The sequence below is a fragment of the Desmodus rotundus genome, chromosome 3 (assembly GCF_022682495.2).
Source record: "Desmodus rotundus isolate HL8 chromosome 3, HLdesRot8A.1, whole genome shotgun sequence".
Classification (NCBI taxonomy): Eukaryota; Metazoa; Chordata; class Mammalia; order Chiroptera; family Phyllostomidae; genus Desmodus; species Desmodus rotundus.
Window position 1 is genome coordinate 35,491,679 of NC_071389.1, and position 17,761 is coordinate 35,509,439.

A 17,761-nucleotide genomic window follows, 5' to 3' on the forward strand; every position below is an offset into this window, starting at 1 on the left:
TGTTATATCCTCTTCTTGGAGTGACCCCTTTATCATTGTATAGTGACCTTCTTTGTCCTTTACAGTCTTTATTTTAAAGTCTATTTTGTCTGATACAAATACAGCTACTTCAGCTTTCTTTTGGTTTCTGTTAGCATCAAATATCTTTTACCATACCTTCACTTTTAATTGGTGTGTGATGTATTATTCTTTAATGTATTATTGTATTTGATTTGCTAGTATTTTGTTTAGGATTTTTGTATTCATCAGCAATATTGGTTTGTAGTTATCTTTTCTTGTGTTTCTGCCATGCAGTTGTTTTTTATAGTGCAGCCCCAATTTACATTCCCACCAGCAATGTACAAGGGTTTCCATTTCTATACATTCTGTCCAACACTTGTTATTTCTTGTCTTTTGGTAATGGGCATTCTAGGTGTGAGGCGATATCTGATGTGGTTTTGATTTGCATTTCTCTGATAATTAGTGAACATCTTTTCATGTGCTTATTGGCCATCTGTACATTTGGAAAAATTTCTCTACAGATCCTCTGTCCATTTCTAAATTTGGTTGTTTGTTTTTATGTTGTTGAGTTGTGTGAGCTCTTTATATATTTTGGGTAATCCCTTACTGATGCATGTTTTGTAAATACCTTCTCTCCTCCAGTAGGTTGCCTTTTCTTTTTGTTGATGGATTCCTTCTCTGTGCAGAAGCACCTGATGTAGTCCTATTTGTTTATTTTTGCTTTTGTTTCTCCCTTTTATCGTTCTTCTCTTTTGTTGTTTTGTCTTTTTTTCTTTTTCCTTTCTTTCTTTTTTTTTTTTTATTTTTGCTTTTGTTTTCCTTGCCTTTGCAGTCATGTCCAAAACAAAAACCATCATTAAGACCTATGTAAAGGAGCTTATCACCTGTAATTTCTTCTAGAATTTTTATAGTTTCAGGTCTTATGTTCAAGATATTAATCCATTTTGAGTTAATTTTTGTGGTGTAAGATAGTGAGATCTAGTATTATTTTGAATGTGGCCATCCAGTTTTCCCAACACCATTTAGTGATGGTTGTTCTTTCCCCATTTTATGTTCTTGGCTCCTTTGTTGTAAATTATCTGTATATTTGCAGATTTATTTCTGGGTTCTTTTGTCTGTTCCACTGATCTATGTGTCCTATGTGTCTGTTTCTATGCTGATATACTGTTTTGATTACTATAGCTTTGTAGTATAGTTTGATCAGGCAAAGTGATACCTCCAGATTTGTTCTTCTTTCTCAAGATTGCTTTGACTATTCAGAGTCTTTTGTGGTTTCATACAAATTTTAGAATAATATTTGTTCTAGTTCTCTGAAATGTGTTATTAGAATTTTGAATGGGATTACATTGAATCTGTAGATTGCTTTAGGTGGTATGAACATTTTAATCATTTTAATTCTCTCAATCTACAAACGTGGAATGTCTTTCCATTTATTTGTGTCTTCAATTTCTTTCAACAATGTCTGATAGTTTTCAGTGTACAGGTCTTTTACTTCCTTGGTCAAATTTATTCCTAGGTATTTTATTATTTTTGATGCAATTGTAAATGAGATTTTTTTCTTAATTCATCTGATAGTTTGTTATTTGTATACAGCAATGCCAGTTTTTTGCATATTGATTTTTTTATCCTGCACCTTTACTGAATTCATTTATTAGTTCAAACAGTTTTTTTTGTGTGTGTGTATATGGAGTCTTTAGGGTTTTTTATGTATAGTATTATGTCATTTGCAAATAGCGACAGCTTTATTTCTTTCTAATTTGGATAATTTTTATTTCTTTTTCTTGTTTGATTGCTGTGGCGAAGCCGTCCAATACTATGTTGAATGAAAGTGATGGAGTGGGCCTTCTAGTCTTGTTGCTGCTCTTAGAGGAAAGCTTTCAGCTTTTCACTGTTGAGTATGGTATTAGCTCTGGGTTTCTCTTACATAGCATGTATTATGTCGAGGTGTGTTCCCTCTATATCCACTTTGTTGAGTGTGTATCATAAATGTATACCAAATGTTCTTTCTGCATCTATTGAGATGATCATAAGATTTTATTCTTCATTTTATTAATGTGGTATATCATACAGATTGATTTGCAAATGTTGAATCATTCTTGCATGCCTGGGATAAATCACACTTGAACATGTTATATGAACCTTTTAATGAATTGTTGAGTTCCATTTGCTAATATTTTGTTGAGGATTTTTGTATCGGCCTGTAATTTCCTTTTGTTTTTCTATAAGGGTAATGCTGGCCTTGTAAGATGACTTTGGAAGTATTCTCTCTTCTTCAGTGGTTTGAGAAGGATAGGTATTAAGTCTTCTTTGAATATTTGGTAGAATTTACCTGTGAAGCCAGCTGGTTTGTTTCCTGAGAGGTTTGTTTTTTTTTTTTTAATTCCTGGTTCAGTCTCTTTACTAGTAATTTATCTATTCAAATTTACTATTTCTTTATGTTTCAGTCTTGGAAGACTATTTCTTGTATGTTTCTAAGGATTTATCCATTTCTTCTAGATTGTCTAATTTGTTGGCATGAAATTGTTCATAGTAGTCTCTTATAATCTTTTGTATTTCTGTTGTATCAGTTGTCACTTCTTTTTCACTTTTGATTTTATTTATTTGAGCCCCTACCTCTCTCTGTGAATCTTGGATTTATTATTTATAGCATTATTATGTACATTTATATTTAGTTTTGTCCTTATAACCTTCCCCCCTCAAATGTAAAAGAGCAAAGATTTTTATCTGTTTTATTCACCTTGAGAAGTTTTTGGCACATGTGGGATTCCTTATAAAAGTTTCTTGAAATAATTGTACGTTTTTGTTCATTTGATTGTTTTCCTTGCCATGTTTTTGTGCAAAGCATTTCCTGACTGATATTATTCATATTGTCCAGTTTTGGTTTACATTGTGCTTAGAATGAGCAAATATCTTAATAACACTGTAATACTGGAAAGAGACACTATTGTGTCAAGTGCTTATTAAATTTAGTTTTTTCCTCTCTCTTAGTTTTTAAACAGGACTTCCCCAATTGATAAACATCTTGAAGTCCTGATTGATAAGTATGGATTGTCTCCCCAACCACTTACTGCTCAGATATTTGGGAATGCTGGAAAAGAGCACATGGAAAAATATGGTATGTTAAAAAACTTTAAGGCTTATTGGTTAATACATGTTATATACACATTATATAGATGTGATGAGAAGCAGCAGGTATTTATTAAGGAACTATGGAAGATGCCAGGATATATAAGATATAAAATGGGTTTTGCATTTAGTTGAAGAATTTAGTTGTAGAGAATGTATTTATATGTAGGACATTATATTGGAAGTGCCTAGAATGCTCTAAAGCCAGAAATTGAAATAGGAAAAATAACATAAATCTTGTGTCCTTTAATCACGGACTGTAAATTGAGGTTCATTCATTATGAATATTATAATGAGCCTTAAAGTTGTCTCTTGGTAATAGGTTTTCATTGTCAAATTTTATTTCTAGTACTTAGTACATCATCATCTGTCATTCCATAGTGTTTTATGAGATTTAAATTCCATGGCTGATTTTTATTCTGTAGTAAATATACTGGTGGTCAGTGACTGGCCTTTCTTAGCCAGCTGAAGCATGGGCTAGAGCAGACAGGAGTTTCAGTTCTCGTTGTATGACCCTGAACCAGCTCCTCGTTGGTGCTGTGAGATGAGGAAGGAAATTGTCATGCTTGAAAGCTCAGCATTCTTATTCTTCATAGTAAAAGTACCCCAAGTTTGACAGCCAAAATCCAGTAATCAGAAAGCAAAAAATTCTTCAAGGTAGAATGGTGGGAGTGTATAAAGGAACCAGCCTTTGGCTATGGAAATTTTCTTCCTTGTGTCTATTTCTTACCATTTTTTACTCAGTCTAGTCCAATCTGGCTTTCCTCCTTTCTCAAGGCTACCATTGATCGCCATGTTGCCATATAGAGTAAATACTTTTCAAACCTAATTTAATAGACCTCAGCAGCATTAATCTGCTTTGATTACTTTTTTTAGAAACATTCTCTTCTCTTGGCCTCTGTGACACCACGTTCTCCTGGTTTTTCTTACCTCTTTGACTATTCCTTGTCCATTTCTTTTTCTTTTTAAAGCTTTTAAGTCTTTTAAAAAATGATTTTACTTATTTATTAGAGAGAGGGAGAAAGAGAGGGACAGAAACACTGATGTGTGAGAGATACATTCCGTTGCCTCTTGCACGCCCCCAGCCAGGGAACCTGGTGCACAACCCAGGCATGTGCCCTGACTGGGAATATAAACGGCGACCCTCTGGCTTGCAGGCCGGGGCTCAATCCACTGATCCACACCAGCCAGGGTCCATTTCTTTTTCAATTAAATAATTCATTTAAACATTATTGCCTTGGCTTGTGTGACTCAGTGGATTGGGAACCATCCTGCAAACTAAAAGGATGCTGATTCAATTCCCAGTTGGGGCACATGCCTGGGTTGTGGGCCAGATCCCCTGGTTGGGGGCATGTGAGTGGCAACCTATCATTGTTTCTCTTCCTCCCTTCCCCTCTCTCTAAAAGTAAATAAATAAAATCTTTAAAAAACAACAACAACATTACCGAGCTCTCATTATATTCCAGGCACTGTTCTAGGCACTGGAATACAGCTGTTGCTGTATAGTAAACCACTACTAAACAGAGTGATTTTAAACAACATTTATTTTTATAGTTTGTAAGTTTGTCGATTGACTGGGAACCAGCTGATCTAAGCTGAGCTCAGCTCTTCTTGTCTGTCTTAATCGTATGACTGTGGGCTGGTTGGAGGCTCTGTTCTAATCTTACTTATCTGGGTCATATGTCTTTCATCCTACTCCTGGGACAGAGAGCCAGCCCTGACAATATACTTTTCATGGTGAAAGCAGAAGCACAAGGGAGCAATTTGCAGCATGCAAGTCCTTTTGAGACAGACTAGAGTTGTTGGCTAAAGCAAGTCACATGGCAAACTTGGAATCAAGGGATAGGGAAATGTACTTCACTTTTGTGGTCGGACACTGTGAGGTCAGACAGCAAAGGACAGACATTCGGGGGGGAAGGAGTTAGTCCTGTGAAGAAAATAAAACAAGACGATATACTTGTGGGTACTGGGGAGCAAACTTAGGATAGTCAGTAATAGCCTCTATGCTTGTATATCCAGCTAGTATCTTGGCATCTCTGAATATTGAACAGGTTCCTCCAATTTTACATGTTCAAATACAGACTCTTAATTCTGTTCTCCCATTATCTTAAACTTGCTCCTCCTCCATTTTTCTCAAAGTTGCACATCCGTTCAAATGTTCAAAGCAGAAACATGATTGACACTTCTCCCTCTTTCCACTATTCCAACGCCCTACTCCAGCCCTATGTACTATCAATTCTACCTCCAAAGTAGGTTTCTTTCTTTCAATTCTTTTCATTAGCACAGCTGTTGCCCAAGACCAGAATTTTTTGAACTGTGAGTTGTGACCTGCTAAGGAATTAAGGAACCAAGTTAGTGGGTTGAACCCAGCATGTTTTTTTAATCTAAAATTTTTGGCCCTGGCCAAGTAGCTCAGTTGGTTAGAGTGTCATCCCGATAAGCCAAGGTTGCGAATTCAATCCCCGGTCAGGGCACGTATAAGAATCACCCAGTGAATGCATAAATGCGTGGAACAACAAATTGATGTTTCTCTCTCTCCCTTTTTCTGTCTCTCTCTAAAATCAATAAAAAGTAAAAAAAAATATTTTTGTTGTTGTGTATTATAATTCAGTACAGAGAGTACACAAAACATAACTTAGTGAATTCTAACAAAGCTCATAACTGTCACCTCAGCCACTTCCCAGGTCACAGATACAAAGCTGACACACAAGAATGCTCTCTGTAGATTATTTTTATTTTTAAGAATTTTGTGCCCTGGCTGGTGTGGCTCAGTGGATTGGGTGCCAGCCTGCAAACCAAAGGGTCGCTGGTTCAATTCCTAGTCAGAGCACATGCCTGGGTTGCGGGCTAGGACCCCGGTAGGGGGCACGTGAGAGGTGACCACACATTGATGTTTCTCTCCATTTCTCTTTCCCTTCCCGTCTCTCTAAAAATAAATAAAATCTTAAAAAAAAAAAAAAGAATGTTGTGCGTCTCCTGTGAATCCTGTTGGGTCACTCCATTAGTTCAAAAGCTGCAACTGCAAATCTTTTTGAGGCAAGCCCTTCTCTACCTTGGATTTCTGCTGAGATGGCTGAGGAACAACATTCTTAAGCTTCCTAGCAGCCTTTTGATTGAGAGGATTATTGAGGCACAGCCTTTTTCTCTTTCGAGGGCTTTTTTCTGTCTGATTTGTACTCCGAAGCATCACCTTTGCTGTTTCTGAGCTCCTAACAAGAGATTTGTCATACCCTTGGCTTCATCTTTGGACCATGTTTTCCAGGCAGTGTCTTGGATTTGCTCTTTGCTCAAAGACCATCCCTCCCCCCATTTTTTAGAGAGAGAAAAAGAGATAGATATATATATAGAGAGAGAGGGGGAGAGAGAGAGAGAGAAATAATGATTTGTTGTTCCACCTATGTATGCATTCATTGGTTGATACTTGTATGTGCCCTGACCAGGGATTGAACCCACAACCTTGGTGTGTTGGGGCAATGCTCCAACTAAGTGAGCTGCCTGGCTAGGGTTCAAAGGCCATTTCTTAATTTTAGCATCTTTTACCACTTTGAGAGGCTGAGAATTTTCAAAACCATCAAGTCCCGAATCCTTTTTGTTTAACAATCCTTCCCTCTGTATAACTATATGGAATTTTTCTATAAGCAGCAAGAAGAAGCCACGTGGAAACTTCAATATTTTGCTTATTATCTGATTTCCGCATAACTGCAGGTAATAGTGTTACTAAAATTTCTGCTACTGGTGTAACAAGACTGTCCTTTTCCTCCAGTTCTCACTAAGATTTTATCTTTTTGTGATCCCTCACCTCCAGCATCCTTAAAGGACCTCGAGGCTTCTAGTAATAGTTTCTGGAAGGCATTTTAGGCTTTCATAAGCAGTTTCCTTAAAACCCACCTCTTGGTTCCAAGGTCATTCACATATTTTACATTTTTGTGCAGTGTAACTCCACTTCCAGTAATTAGTCTACTTGGGCTGCCGTAACAAATACCATAGACTGGGTGGCTCAAACGTCAGATACTTATTTCTCACAGTTCCAGAGGCTGGGAAGTTCAAGATCAACGTGTGGGTAGGTTTTATTCTGAGGTCTCTTCTTTTGTATGCAGCTGCCATCTCACTGTGTACTCATACGACCTCTTCTTTTGTGTGGGTGGTGGGGTGGGGGAGAGAAGACAGACAGACAGGTAGACAGATATCTTCTTATTCTTTTAAGGAATTCCATCATTCCACTAATTCCATCATTCTCATGACCTCATCTACCCTGATTACCTCCCCAAACCTCATCTTCAGATACCATCACCTTGGATATTAGGACTTCAACATACAGATTTTTTTTTGGGGGGGGGATACAATTCAGTCCATAACATTCAGGTACTAAAATATGTGTTTATTATCTATTACTGTGTGATAAAGAGACTCTACTTTGAAACATCATTTCTTGTTTTCATTCCTCTGGTCTAGTCTCTCTGGGTGTAAGCTCACTGGCCTCATTTCATTGTGCTCAGGAAGCCAAACTATTCTCTGCCTCAGCCTCATGTTCCATTTGGCTGCAGGGTTCAATACTTCATTCGTTCAAGGCGAGCTCCATCTCATCCTTTGGGTCTTAAATCTTATCTCACATCTCTTATACTTTACGAAAGAATCCCCGCTTGGATGTCTTACCGGCATCTCCAGTTTAACAGGTCTAAAACTGAAGTCCTAATTCTTTACTTGAACTTCCCCCTCTCTTACCGTCTTCCTGAAGTCTTCCCCATTCAATAAATCACTCCATCTTTCTGGGACCTTTGGCCAAAAAGCTTGGAGCCATTCTTTTATTTTTAGAGAGAGGGAAGAAACTGAGGCAGAGAAACATTGATGTGTGAGAGAAATGTCCATCAGTTGTCTCTCACATGTCCCTTAACTGGGGACCTGGGCGGCAACCCAGGCATATGCCCTGACTGGGAATCGAACCGGCAACCCTTCAGTTTGCAAGCCAGCACTCGATCCACTGAGCCACACCAGCCAGGGTTTGGAGCCATTCTTAATTCTGCTCATATCTGACATCCATTATATCAGCAAACCTTTCCCCTTATTTCTTAGAATATCTATTTTTCACCATTTCTACCACTTCTATAGTAGTGCAAGCCCCACCATAATTTCTTACCTTGACTCTAGGATTATCTTAACTTGTTTTTCTGTTTCTGCTTTTGTACCTCTATAGTCAATTCTTTACTTTATAGCCAGACCAACACTTTTAAAGTGTAAGCCAGATCATTTCACTTCTCTGCTCAGAACTCTCCACTGTGTTCTCACACTCAGATTGAAACCCATAGGTCTTATTGTGGCCTATGAGCTTCTTGATCTGATCCCCCATCCTCTTTTGCTCTCTGGGGTCTCATCTCTTATCATTTTTTTCTTTCACCACTCTACTCCAGCTACACTGTTTTTCTGTTCATTAAACACAGTAAGCACATTCCTACTTCAGGCAGGGCCTTAGCCTTGCTATTTCTACTCCTGGAATGCTCCTCCCTAAGATGTCATCAGTGCTAGCTCAACTTACTTCCACCTTTGCTTAAATGCTGTCTTCTGCTTTTTTTTTTTAATTCACCCTTCTTTCCAAAATTGCCTGTCATCTGTCTCCTGCTTTATTTTATATAGCACTAATGTTAATGGGAAAAAAATACAATAAACATTAAAACATCTGGCATACAAATTTTTTTTACTTACTATCTCCTCCAAGCAGAATCTAAGTTCCATAAGAGCACTGATTTTTATTTGTTTTATTCCTTGCTCATTGACTGTTACCTAGAACAGTGCCTGGCACAAAGCAGATATTCCGTAATTAATTAGTAAGTTTTCAAAGAAAGACCTACCTTGACCATTCACATTGAGGTAGGTCCCTCCTCTTACTTGCTTTCATAGATTGCCTTCTATTGCTTTCCTCCATAGCACTTAGCATTGTTTATAGTCACATATTTATTGCACGTGGTTTTACTTGTTTAGTTTTTGTCTTCCTTACAAGCTCCGTGAAAGCAACAACCATGGCTGTTTTGTTCACCTTCCGTATACCTAGCCTAGCACAGTGCTTGTCAGGTAATCTGGCCAGAAGAGAATTTTCTTCTCTTTCTGTCTACAGTTTCTAGCATATTTATATACTCAGTAAACATTTGTTGAATGAGTAAATGAATGAATGAATTTCCATACTTACGTCATTTCATTCAAATCTCAGTCTGTTATGGGAGGTATTATTATTCCATTAAGATGCTGGCTTCAGGACCTCGTGTGTGCGCGCATGTGCACATGTGTTTATTTACTTTATTCTGTTGAGAGAGTATCCATCAACTTTTACTTTCTTGAGTTTTTATTACTTTCAGGAATGGGTATTAAATTTTGTCAAAGACTTTCCCAGCAGTTATGTAGTTGATTGCGTTATATTCTCCATGTGGATCTATTTTTTTTAAAGATTTTAATTAATTTATTTTTAGAAACAGGGGAAGGGAAGGAGAAAGAGAGGGAGAGAAACATCAATGTGTGGTTGCCTCTCACACATCCAGTACTGGGGACCTGGCCCACAACCCAGGCATGTGCCCCGACGAGGACTCGAACCGGTGACCCTTTGGTTCACAGGCCAGCACTCAGTCCACTGAGGCACACCAAACAGGGCTCCATTTAGATCTATTAATAGAGCATTTTATTAATGAATTTTTGATACTGAACCAACTTTACATACCTGAAATGCATCCCACTTGGTTATGATATATTGACTTTTTTAATGTGGGGTTATATTTTCTCATTTTTTTTAGTACTGTCAAAAATTAATATAAGTTATATGGTTAATGATTTTCTTTTTTCTTATGTTTTTTATCAAGTTAGGTGTTAATTTTACACTTGCTTCAGATAAAGAAATAGGAAGCCTTTATTCACTTTTAATTATTTATTTATTGATTTTAAAGAGAGAGAAGAAGGGGGAGAGAGAGAAACATTGATTTGTTGTTCCATTTATTTATGCATACATGTTTTTTTTTTTAGAAAGAGGAAGGGGAGGAGAGAGGGGGGGGAGGGAAACATCAGTTTGTTGTTCCATTTATACATTCATTGATTGATTCTTGTATGTGCCCTGACCAGACAGATAGTGAACCCACAACCTTGGCGTATCCAGATGGTGCTCTAACTAACTGAGTTAACCCGGCCAGGGCTCATTCAACAGATATTTAATGAGTTGCAGAATTTCATAGAATTTTGAGTTGTCATTTGAATTTGCCCTTTGTGAATGTGCATTAGAAAGGAGTACATAAAAATGTATAGCTTACATGCTTCTATAGAATCAGCAGATTATTGTGGCTTTAAACTCTGACTCAGAAAGATTGAAATCTTTTACACCATCATATCCTTTCAAAAGCCAAAAATTTGAATTGGCAGTTCAGAATCAGTAGTTAACAAGCTGTTCATTAGTGCCCAGGTTTAAGAAACATAAGTGAGTGCCAAAATATTTTTCAAAGGGCTGTTATCTTTTATAGATTAATTGGATCCCATGATAAGAAAAAAAGAAGAGTATGCCAAGATTGCAGATTCAATCCCCAGTCAGGGTACATATCGATACAAGATTCAACCAATGAATGCATAAATAAGTTGGAACAACATATTGATGTTTCTCTCTCTCTCTCTTCCTTCCCCCTCCCTCTCTCCCTCTCTCTCTCCCTTCTCTCTCATTCAAATCAATACATTAAAAGAAAAGGAAGAAAAGACATCAACACTTACTGAATATCTCTTATGTCAGACACTATGCTAAGGGTGGGGAAAAGTAGGTTTATACTTATACATATGGAAAATAATACACTAATAAATAAGAATACAAGAATAAACTCTGTGTTTTACAACAAACTCTGTACTCACAACTATAAACCCACTTTTGCCACACCCTGAATAGTTTAGTGGCCTGCTTTCCTACCAATCCACGAGTGAACTACTTGTAAATCTTCTAATAGAGTTCAAATCTCTCTCCCTATGGTTTCCATCCATGGTCTTGTTTCTGTCTCCTGAGACTCACAGAACAGGTCTCTTTCATCTTATGGCCCTTCAAATATGTGAAGTTAGCCTGTGCTTAATTTCTCTTTAAATATTTCTTATTAGACTTGTTTCATAGCCCATCGTCAGCAGTCTGATTACTGTACTGTGATTGCATGTAAGGTTTTTTGGTCGTTACATCACTCTGTTAAATCATTGAGTTATAGTCAAACAGAACTTCAGAGCCTTTCTCATAGTTGTTGCTCCTTTTTCCAGGTATTTTTGGGGGGCGGGGTGGAGAGGTCCTGAGCAGAATAGAATTGAGTGTTTAATTAGTTATATTCTGATTCATCCCATTGATAAACTTTGCTGAAGACGCTTTGCATCCAACATTATAGTAGTCCCTCCCATCTTCAGGCTTGGTGAGAGTACCTTTAGTTCTCTAATCCAGTTTTAGGTAGAAGTATTAACCAGAGGAGCTCTTGGCTTTCCCCAAAGAATCAAAGCTTCCAAGTCGTTCTCTTCTTTAACTTGGTGTCTAACCAAGGCACTCAGGTGTCGAACAGGCATTCATTTATCCTCTTATGTCAGGTTGAAGGTTAGTTAGCACTAGAGATTTTTCTCTAGGTTAATGCATTAATCAACATCTGTTATTTCCTAACATACGTTCCGTGCAACATTAAGCTTTTAAGATGCTCTCTAATGTGAGTCAGTTAGGTTGGGAAATGCTTCATATTGTGCTTTAACTCTATTGGACAGTCATAAAACATAGGCAGTCATAGAGTCTCCAAGTGTCTTGCTGTAAAGAAATCTGTTTAATTTTGTTTAATCCAGTGTTATCTAAACTTGACAGAAGAACCCTTATATTTTCATCAATACCAAAAAACTTCCTGAAAAAACAAAAGAAAAAACCAAAATCCACAGTACGCGATTTCCGTATCTTGCCCAAAAGATGTCCTGAAAATTTAATCTTCTTGCTGATATCCAGATACTATATTCCATTTTATCTTCCAATCAATCCAATGAAAAAATACTACTGTGGTGTGGCTTGTTCTCTGTGAACCCATGTTGGCTGCCTCCTGATCACCACTCTTACTGGTATGAGATCGCCAGTGTGGATGGAATCTACCTTATTCCCTTGCTCCAGGGGCATGAGGGTGTTTCGGCAGACTTCTTGAAGAGTTGCCGGCAGTTTTTTCTTGCCTGAAAACCACTGTGGTCCCAGCCTGTATTTTCTAGTTTTTGAAATTGGACCCTAGTTGTGTTAGGTAGAGTTGGCCAGTTGGAACTATTTTCATATTATACAACTTGGGGCAAAAGTAGGTTTACAGTTTTGAGTACACAAAACACAGAGTTTATTCTTGTATTATTTATTAATTATCGTATTATTTTCCATATGAACAACTGTAAACCTACTTTTGCTCCACCCTGTATGCCTATTAGTTGATTCAATTAAGTAAATATGCCGAAGTTTAATGATTAAGAAATATTTGTGGAGGGATCAATGTCGACGTCTTCAGTACCGATGTCTGTGCAAGTGAAAATGTGGAAGTACGGCTGAGCGGGACGCTGACTACCATTGCAACATTTGTTAACAAGCAGCCAAAGAACATTAACTCACGAATAGATATTTGCTTTCTCTACAGGAACAAACGTTGAACACTTTGCAAAAATTGGATGGAAAAATCATAAACATTCAGTTAACAACCCGTAAGTATTTCAGATCTATAAAATGGTGAAGATCTGGGTTATCCTGATGTGCAACTTTAATACTTGAAAAGCTAATGTAATGAGTGGATAAAAAGGCTGTGGTATGTTTACACAATGAAATATTATGCAGCAGAAAAAAAAAGAAGAAGAAACGTTTTACAGCAGCATGGATGGACTTGGAGAAAATTATGCTAAGTGAATTAAGCCAATTAGTAAAAGAAAAATACCACATGATCTCACTTAATAGTGGAATCTAATGAACAAAATAGTAACAGATGCTTAGCTTAGATACATTAAACAGATTGACAGCTACTGGAAAGGAGGCGAGGTCAGAGGATAGATGGGATGAAAAATGGTGGAGGGCTTAACCAAAGAACATTTATACACGACCCATGGACACGGACAACAATATGCGGACTGGCTTGGGGAGGGGAGAGGAAGGGGTTGGGAGGATATGGGGAAAGGGAGAAAAATTGGGAACAATTGTAACAGCATAAACAATAGTTAAAAAAAAAAACTGCCCTGGCGGTGTGGTTCAGTGGATTGCGTGGGGCCTGTGAACCAAAGGGTCACCAGTTCGACTCCTGGTTTGGGCTCATACCTGGGTTGCAGGCCAGGTCCCGAGTTGGGGACCTGCGAGAGGCAACCACACATTGGTGTTTCTCTCCCTCTCTTCCTCCCTCCCGTCCCCCTCCCTAAAAATAAATAAATAAAATCTTTTAAAAAAAGCTAATGCAAGAACTCAAAGATATTAAGCAGAATTTTTTATTTTTTAATTTTATTTTTCAATTACTGTTTACATTCGATAGTACTTTGTATTAGTTTCAGGTGTACAGCATAGTGGTTAGACAATCATATACTTTATAAAGTGATTTCCAATATGTCAAGTTCCCACCTGGCATCACACTTAGTTAATATATTATTGACTGTATTCCCTATGTATTTTTTTTCATATTAAATGCTTGTGCCCCTTTGACTTCTTTTTAAAAAAAATGTGTTTATTTAGCATTTTTCTACCTTCATACATTTAGTTGATTTAAACAAATTTTTAAAAAATATTTTGTTTATTTTTTTTTTAGAGAGGGAAGGGGGAGAGGGAGAGAAACATCAGTGTGTGGCTGCCTCTTACGTGCCCCCTACTGGGGACCTGGCCCGCAACCCAGGCATGTGCCCTGACTGGGAATCAAACTGGTAACTCTTTGGTTCACAGGCCTGCACTCAACCACGGAGCCACACCAGCCAGGGCACATTTTGTTGATTTTTGAAAAGATTTTATTTATTTACTTTTAGAGAGAGGGGAAGGGAGGAAGAAACAGAGGGAGAGAAATATCAGTATGTGAATGATACATATATTGGTTGCCTCTGCCACCCCACCCCCTCAACGGGGGATCTGGCCTGCAACCCAGCATGTGCCCTGACTGGGAATCAAACTGGTGACCTTTTGGTTTACAGGCCAGTGCTCAATCCACTGACTGAGCCACACCAGCCAGGGCTGATTTGTTTTTATTTTAGTTTTTGGTCTGTTTATATTTAGAAAACCATTTAAGCTTAATGACTCTTTTTAAGAAAGAATGTGAATGGCTGGCATTATAATTGGTTATACATTGCCACTGTAGTGGATAAAATTTATTGTAATAATTTTAGTTGGAAATAACCAGCCACTATTTTAAGCCATTCCTTAAAACTTTTCTTAAGTTTATTTTAATAAACTAAAATATTAGTAAAATGCATATTAGTAGTCATTTAAGTTATTTTATGTGAAATTATGTGTATTACTTTAGTAATGCATTTTAATTATGCTAGTGTCACTAACTTTTACTCTGATAAAATAATATGGCTATCTATATCCTAAAAAATAACCTGAAGTAAAATTGCATCATGTGTATTACAGATCATTAATCTTTGCATTCCCTAGAGTCTGGCACAGTGTCTGGTGCATAGCACGTACTTAATGGTTGCTAAATAAAATCGGTTCCCGGACAGTTGAATTAGTGCCACATGAGTAGGCAATGTCAACAGGCAATAAAGGGATAATAGCTAGCTTTATTAAATTTAACTCAGTCACTATGCTTGGTGCTTTTATGTACATATTCATTTACTCTTCTCAAGGACCCTAAAAGTAGATATTTTTATTCTCATTTTATATATGAGGAAAACGAGGCTTACAGAAATTAGGTGACTTGATCAGGATCATTCTAAATAGTGGCAAAATAATGTTTATGTTTTTCCTCCTCCTCGGTTATAATCTCTTTGAGGGAAAGAGTCATCTGTTATCTTTAATGCTTAGCACAGAGCTTGGAACATAATAGCTGTTCAGTAAATTGTTTCTGAATTATTAAACACATTTTGTCATATTTAATAAACATAAAACCATGATAAGGAGCATTTTATACCACAAGTAGATTATTACCACATAGTCCTAGTACTTTGTGCTGCTGCTAGTTCTTATTTTCCCAATTTTATATTGGTGTTTGAATTTAGAGCATACCTGATTAACAAATACCGAATTCCATGCTCTAGATCTAAGGGCGTTTTGTGAAATATCTAAGGGTATTGTGAGAGCTTTAGTGAATTCCCATTTCTTAGATGATAAAATCCAAGTTCCTATACGACATAACAAGCATGTTATAATTTGGCCCTATTCTACTTTGTTGTTCTTATTTCTTACTACTTCCTTGGATATTCCCAATCCCTCACCTTACTAGATTACTTGGCTTTCCCTAAATGTACCATATAGGACTTGCCTATGTTTTTTTTTCACTTATGCTGTTAGCAATCCCTGGATATCCTTCTGCCGTTCTTTTGTTTGGTGAAACAATTTACTCCCCTGTGAAGTCCCAGTCCAAATATCATTGCTTCTCTTAACACCTTATTAAAACTTCCTGGGCGTAAATATTTCTTCTCATGAGCTTCATTGCACTGCCTGTATACCTCTCATAATGTATTACGCTGTAACATACTTAGTTATTGATGAGTCTTTCTCCTCTGATATGATGATCCTTGAGCGGAGGTTGTCTCATCCTTTTTTTTAAAATGTATTTTATTGATTGTGCTATTACAGTTGTTCCAATTTTCCCCCTTTGCTTCCCTCTGCCTGGTATCCCCTCCCCTCCAGTGATCCCCTCTCCTTAGTTCATATGCATGGGTTGTGCATGTAAGTTCTTTGGCTTCTCTGTTTCCTATACTGTTCTTAACCTCCCCTGTCTATTTTGTTCCTACACAATTATGCTTCTAAATCTCTACCTTTTCCCCCATTCTCCTCTTTCCCCCTGCCAGTTGATAACTCTCCAAATGACATCCATGTCTATGATTCTGTTCCTGTTCTAGTTGTTTGCTTAGTTTGTTTTTGTTTATTTTTTTTAGGTTTGGTTGTTGATAGTTGTGATTTGTTGTCATTTAACTATTCATATTTTTGATCATCTTCTTTTTCTTATATAAGACCCTTTAACATTTCATATAATAAGGGCTTGGTGATGATGAACTCCTTTAACTTGACCTTATCTGGGAAGCAATTTATCTCTCCATCCATTCTAAATGGTAGCTTTGCTGGATAGAGTAATCGTGGATGGAGGTCCTTGCCTTTCATGACTTTGAATACTTCTTTCCAATCCCTTCTTGCCTATAAGGTTTCTTTTGAGAAATCAGCTGACAGTCTTATGGGCACTGCTTTGTAGGTAACTGTCTCCTTTTCTCTTGCTGCTTTTAAGATTCTCTCTTTATTTTTAACCTTTGGCATTTTGATTATATGTGTCTTGGTATGGTCCTCTTTGGGTCCAACTTGTTTGGGACTCTCTGTGTTTCCTGGACTTGTATGTCTATTTCCTTCACCAAATTAGGGAATTTTTCTTTCATTATTTTTTCAAATAAGTTTTCAGTTTCTTGCTCTTCCTGTTCTCCTTCTGACATCCCCACGATTCAGATGTTAGCCCTTTTGGAGATGTCCCAGAGTCTTCTTAAACCCTCCTTGTTTTTTTGAGTTCTTGTTTCTTCATTTTGTTCTGTTGAATGTTTATTTCTTCCTTATGTTCCAGGTCGTTGATTTGAATCCTGTCTTCCTTCCCTTCACTGTTGGTTCCTTGTGGATTTTTCTTTATTTCACTTAGTGTAGCCTTCACTTCTTCCCTTATGCTTTTGCCGTATTCAGTGAGATATCTGAGCATTCTGATCACTCTGCATCTGGCTATCCTGGCATCACTTAGTTCTTTTTCTGGGGTTCTGTTCTGTTCCTTCATTTGGGCCATATTTCTTTGTCTTCTCAATTTGGCAGCCTTCTTGTGTCTGTGTACCAGGTACAGCCACTTTGACTCCCTGTCTTAACATATCTGTTAAGTTGTATGGGGCGGAGCCTTGGGTATTTGCCAGGGCTGGCAGCCTGCTTCATCACTTTGTGGTTCCATGTGTGGGGGAGGGGTCAAAGAGGGGTCAGTGCTAAGGCTGGCTGACTTCTGGGCAATTGCCTGACACCTGCCCCTTTTCCAGTCACTTCACCCACTTCCCATAAGTGATTGGCACCTCTACAGCTGCTGCCCTGGTTGTGGTTCCCAGAGTGGGTGGGTTTGCATATGTTCTGGGCTCTCCTGAGAAACCCCATTGGTGTTTACAGCCAGAAGTTACAAGGCTTTATATTTCCCTGTGCGAGAACCGGGGCTGTGCTGTCGGGCCTGGGGCTGAGATCACTTGCTCACAAGCTGTCCCTCTGATTTTTAACCACCACACGTAAATGTGGGACTGCCCATTTCACTGACTGTAGCTGCCTCCTCGCTGCCACCGGCCCACCGCCACCACACGGCGTCTTCTCTGCCCTGGCTCTCTGGCTCCGCTCCTCCTGTCCATCTGGATGAATATAGCTTCTTTAAATCCTTGGTTTTTGGACTTACAGTTCAGTTTTCGGGCAGTTCTAGGTGTTTTTTGTTTTGAAATTGGTTGGGATCCTTCTCATGGTTGTACAAGG

At 37.9% G+C, this 17,761-nt stretch overlaps 1 protein-coding gene across 2 annotated transcripts in view; it reads left to right on the forward strand.

Annotated features, from left to right (window-relative positions):
- The window catches only part of SCP2 (sterol carrier protein 2), a 97,133-nt gene that overhangs the window by 20,099 nt on the left and 59,273 nt on the right, over positions 1-17,761 (forward strand). For both annotated transcript variants that reach the window (XM_045204220.2, XM_024571025.4), the window contains 2 exons: positions 2,989-3,115; positions 12,747-12,810. In XM_045204220.2, the coding sequence (XP_045060155.1) occupies positions 2,989-3,115; positions 12,747-12,810 (191 nt within the window). The remainder of the gene's footprint in view (positions 1-2,988; positions 3,116-12,746; positions 12,811-17,761) is intronic.